At 30.8% G+C, this 6,107-nt stretch overlaps 1 protein-coding gene across 1 annotated transcript; it reads left to right on the top strand.

Moving 5' to 3' along the window:
* The first annotated feature begins 1,382 nt into the window (after positions 1 to 1,382).
* On the top strand, positions 1,383 to 2,576 carry LOC124939278 (valine--tRNA ligase, chloroplastic/mitochondrial 2-like). The gene is made up of 4 exons (XM_047479764.1): positions 1,383 to 1,612; positions 1,913 to 1,997; positions 2,203 to 2,329; positions 2,472 to 2,576. Exons 1-4 carry the CDS (start codon positions 1,474 to 1,476, stop codon positions 2,574 to 2,576), a joined length of 456 nt encoding a protein of 151 aa, XP_047335720.1. The 5' UTR covers positions 1,383 to 1,473.
* Positions 2,577 to 6,107: the final 3,531 nt, after the last annotated feature.

Genomic DNA, 6,107 nt, shown 5'->3' on the forward strand with positions numbered 1-6,107 from the left:
CACAATTTATATATATTACTCAAATAAAAAAAATTCAATTATAATAATTTGATTTAAAATTTAATTTTTAATGAATTTTATACAAAATTATATGTATTAATTTGAGAAAATATTAGTTAAAAAAAAATATGGAGAAAAAAAATTAAAGACGGTAAAAAAAATAATGGAGAGGAGGAGTAGCATATAAGATCATCTCTAACCCACTTGCAAACCCATCTCCATAATAGGTTTTAGTCTTCCAATCCACTTGCAAACTCAATTGCATTTTGAGTTTTTCTGCAAATTCTCTCTCCTCCAAACCCAAATTTGCAGGACACTGTTCACATACTCAAAAGTTTTTAAAATTTTCATTTCAATCCTTTTAGTTTGTTTTTAATTAATTTACTAACTTATTTATATTTTAATTTGTTTACATATTTTATTTATTTATATTTTAATTTATTTATATTTTAATTTATTTATATTTTACTTTATTTATATGTTTAATTATGATCATTTTAATTTATTAACTTTTATTTAAATTTGTTTATATTTATATTTTATATTTTTTAAGTATTATAAATTTATAATAATAGACAATATTGATAAAAAAATAATAAATAATAAAAACAATTTTAATAAAATAAATCACTTAAAAAAACCGAAAAAAATTATTTTGTTGTATTTTATTTTGTTTGTGAAATGTAATTTGTGTTTATTTAATAATGTTTAATATGTTTGATATAGTTATATAAATAATTAATTTATAATTAAAATTTATTATAAAAAGGAATATTTTGAGAATATTCTTTTGAGTTTGAGTTTGGGTTGGAGATGAATTTCTGTTTGATGGAATGTTTACTGTATTTTAGATTTGAAAATAAGTATTTGAGTTGGAGATGGCCTAAAGGAGAGAAACTAAAATCACTCTAATTCCTTTACTATTCAATATTCATCAAATAATAATATGATCGGAGAGAAAATAAATTAATTAGTAATTGTAGGGATAAAATATCATTTTCATAGTGGAAAAAGGATATTATACACCTCCAAATCTTCCTATTAGTATTAGTATACTATTAAATTAATTAATGATGTTTTAGTTAATTAATTAATTCAAAATACAATTAAAAGTTTAAAATTCAATGTCAAAGATAATTTTTTGTTTTTTTTTGTATATGATCAAAACATATAACAAACTTAGATATCGATTTAATCATTTTGTGCTTTGTTTTTAAGATAATTAAAGTGAAATTCATAGGTTGACACAATAGCTTTTATATTAAAATAAAAAATTAGTATTACTCAATTAATTAATTTGGTGTAATTTTAATTTTTCTGCTAAGCATAAAAAGATTTGATATGAATAAATAAATTAATATTATCAGAACTTGTCAAGTGAAAGTCCAGTTTTCCCCTTATTGCCATTTCGCGGCATCTTGTTTATCTATATCGCCTCTCCTTCTTTAGACTGGAAGGCTGCGGAGCTCTACAATGGCGTTGTCTAATCCTTCTTTCTCCACCTTTTGCTCAGCTCATAGACTCAATCCCCTTCTCTTCGCTCGCCGCCATCGCTGCGTCAGGAGTTCTCGCTGCTACTTAAATCGTCGTCTCCGGCCTAGATTCTTTGCCGGTAAATACCCTTTCTGTTTCTTAAGTTGCCAACTTAGCTAATTCTAAAACCCAATGAACGAACCCACAAATATTATATCAAGCTAGCACCTTTTTCTGGAAATTCAATGAAAGAATGAATAAATGATTGAATTCAAGAATTGTTATAATGTCCAGATAGTGCCCACTAAACTGCACATGATGAGCAGTCAGTATGAATGTTTAGTTTTGCCTATTCTACAATCTAGCAGGTCTCCTTATCAGAGTTTATCTTTGTGCAACTCTTTCTGATGATACATACTGTTTCCTTTGACAATGGTAGTTGCTGCATCAGAAAGCGGAGTCTTTACTTCACCGCAGATAGCAAAGTCATTTGACTTTTCAAATGAGGAGCGCATTTATAACTGGTACTTGGTCACTGTACTTTTGTGTTTTTGTACATTGTAATGTTTCGAGTCTTCTTGCCTTATCTTTTGTCTTAGTACCCTAGTCCCTATGTATGCTTTTATGAGAATAATTTCAGCATATATGTTTATGACCTATTGCTATCACTTTCTATGAAATCTTGGAATTTTACAATTGTCTGAAAAGAATGTGATGTATCCATGCTAGGTGGGAGTCTCAAGGCTATTTCAAACCAAATTTTGATAGAGGGAAAGATCCTTTTGTTATCTCAATGCCACCTCCAAATGTCACTGGTTCGTTGCATATGGGACATGCTATGTTTGTGACTCTTGAGGTTTGAGAAAATGGTCGATATGCACTTGGTTGAAATTCATGTTGTTGCAGATTACGATCTTTTCTCGTCTATTTCATTACCATTATTTGATGAATTAAGAAGAACTTGCTTATCCACATTAAATTTGTACTCTTCTTACCAGGATATTATGGTCAGATTCCATCGCATGCAGGGAAGACCTAATTTTGACCTCACACTCGATAAACCACCCACCATACGATCAACATTTCGTGACCTCACACTTTAAAATGCTCTTCAAACCAACAACTAATACGACCTCACACTCGACAAACCACCCACCACCCGACCTCAATCTCGTGACCTCACACTTTCATATGCTCGTCAAACCAATCATTATTTCCGACCTCACACTCGACAAATCACCCACCACCCGACCTTCATCTCGTGATCTCACACTTTCAAATGCTCGCCAAACCAACCAATAATTCCGACCTCACACTCGACAAATCATCCACCACCCGACCTCCATCTTATGACCTCAGACTTTCAAATGCTCGTCAAACCAATCATATAAATTCGACCTCACACTCGACAAACCACTCACCACCCGACCTCCATCTCATGACCTCACACTTACAAATTCTCGTCAAACCAACCAATAATTCCGACCTCGCACTCGACAAACCACCCACCACTCGACCTCCATCTCGTGACCTCACACTTTTAAATACTTGCCAAACCGACCAATAATTCCGACCTCACACTCAACAAACCACCCACCACCCAACCTTCATCTCGTGATCTCACACTTTCAGATGCTCGCCAAACCAACCAATAATTCTAACCTACTCGACAAACCACTCACCACCCGACCTCCATCTCGTGACCTCACACTTTCAAATTTTCGCAAAACCAACCAATAATTCCGACCTCACACTCGACAAACCACCCACCACCTGACCTTCATCTCGTGACCTCACACTTTTAAATATTTGTCAAACCAACCATTAATTCTGACCTCACACTCGACATACCACCCACCAATTGACCTCCATCTCATGACCACACACTTTCAAATGTTCGTCAAACCAACTAATATAACCTCACACTCGACAAACCACCCACTATCCGACCTCCATCTTGTGACCTTACACTTTTAAATATTCTCCAAATCAACCACTAATTCCGATCTCACATTTGACAAACCACCCACCACCCGACCTCCATCTTGTTACCTCACACTTTCAAATGCTCGCCAAACCAACCACTAATTCCGACTTCACACTCGACAAACCACCCATCACCCGACCTTTATCTCGTGACCTCACACGTTCAAATGTTCACTAAACTAACCAATAATTCCGACCTCACACTCAAAAAACCACCTACCACCCGACCTCTATCTCGTGACCTCACACTTTCAAATGCTCGCCAAACCAACCAATAATTCTGACCTCACACTCGACAAACCACTCACCATCCGACATCCATCTCATTACCTCACACTTTCAAATTCTCACTAAACCAACTAATAATTTTGACTTCGCACTCGACAAACCACCCACCACCGACCTCCATCTCGTGATCTCACACTTTCAAATACTCGCCAAACCAACCAATAATTCCGACCTCACACTCGATAAACCACCCACCACTCGACCTCCATCTCGTGACCTCACACTTTCAAATGTTCACCAAACCAACCAATAATTCTCTGACCTCACACTTTCAGATGCCCCTTATCCTTTGTTTAAAAGTTTACATCACATATATTATAGTCAATAATGCAATCTTGAAAATCTAAATTTGAATGTTTTGGGATTCGAATCTTGGTATTAAACATGAAATATGAGTGTTTTAACAGCTAGAACACTTGAGATTGTTTGAAATAATTTTATTATTTTATGTATGTATATATATTTTATATTTAATATTTATTTTCAATTAGTTAATTTTTATATTAACTTTTGCTAAAGAAAATATTATATATATATATATATATATATATATATATATATATATATATATATATATATATATATATATATATATATATATATATATATATATATATATATATATATATATATATATATATATGATGAGAGAAAAAATGTATAATAAAAGATAAAATGTATTTATATAAAATTAATGATGAAAAATAATATAATATATATATATAATTATAATGATACTTAATTTGGATATATATGTAAGAGTAGAATTGATACTTGATTCTGATTGTGAGTTGATTCGCCCTATAAACTTAAAACAATTAAAAAAAATTAAAAATTTAATCAAATTTGTACCGTAATTTTTATTTTTTATATTTTTTTATATCGTTACTCGTGAAAATACGAAAATGCACATACTAATTTTTTTTTATAAGTACACTTAACTTATAAAATTAATAATAATAACTAATTTTTCTCTTTAATTTATTTAAATGTAATTATTTTAGGACAGAGAATGAATGTTGCGGATATGGTGTGGAGTAAACTTTCAAATTCTTAGATTAAGCATTATTATTATTATTATTATTATTATTATAATCTAAAATATTTAATGTATACTTTTTCCGAAAAACAAAAGAAATAGTGATTTCAATCCTAATAATAATAGGATACTCAATATTAGACATCAAAACTGAGATGTAATAAAAAAAACTATAACTATTTATTAATTAGAAAAAAAACTATAACTATTTATTAATTAGAAACTAGCAAGATCCAAATTCATTGATAGGGAAACCTTTAATACATATTTTTCTGTAAAATAGCTAAACTAAGCAAAAAAAAATGTATATCATTGAGTTTCTTTAAAAGTAAATAAAACCCCTCCAAAATACAATCCAAGTATTAAAAATGAAATAAGTTGATTAGCTTGACTCTTCAATATGTATTCATAAGAAACATACGAGTGTCTTAAGTGACGCGACGTTGTCACTTTTCTTTTATCTCTTTCTCTTTCAGTACTTAGTTGCGAGTTTTCAGCTCCTTGGTTATTGCTGGCGGCGGCTAGTCAAAATATTATCCGCCGACAGTTGTATGAAAGTCTTCTCCTAAAAACAAACATAAACATATAAAACAATAAAAATATACAAATTTCTAAACCATAATCTTTAATATTTTCCTATTTCATTGATTAAACATTAATTAAAAAAAATTAATAACAATGATATACCTTTTATCCTTTGATTTAGTCTTAAATACATTATATAGTATCCATGCGAAACCTCATCTCTCAAATATTGATATTTGAGAATCTAGCTAACACCACACACATAGATTGTGTTTTAGAGACTTTCAGAGAGAAATATGAAGCAACACAGAGATGAATACAATATGTGGGCGATTGTGCTTAGTAAGAGCGAGAAACACGTATTTATACACAAAATTAGGGTTTTCTTTATCGACCCCAGGCGCATGAGCCTAATTCAGCCCAACCCCAGGCGCATGGGCCTTTTTGGCCCAACCTTTGGGTGCTTGGCTCCCTTAAATGTTTTACGATTACATTTTGTTAAACTATATATTAAGTGTTTTACGTTCATAAATTTCAATTAATTCAAATTGGGAGGAGTTGCTTATCAATACTCTAAAAACTCTAAAAGATGTAGCGACAATAAGAGATATATGTTTAAAATGTGAAAACTATGATTTATGCGTACATTTAAATCCAATCTTTAGATGAATAGAGTTATTCCCTACTTTTTAAAATATAAAACAAGAATATATGAATAGAGTATGAAATTCTTTAATACATTCTTTAGATGAATATCTTCACTCATATAAAAATAATTTAAAATATCTATCTCAAC

The sequence above is a fragment of the Impatiens glandulifera genome, chromosome 5 (genome assembly GCF_907164915.1).
Source record: "Impatiens glandulifera chromosome 5, dImpGla2.1, whole genome shotgun sequence".
Lineage (NCBI taxonomy): Eukaryota > Viridiplantae > Streptophyta > Magnoliopsida > Ericales > Balsaminaceae > Impatiens > Impatiens glandulifera.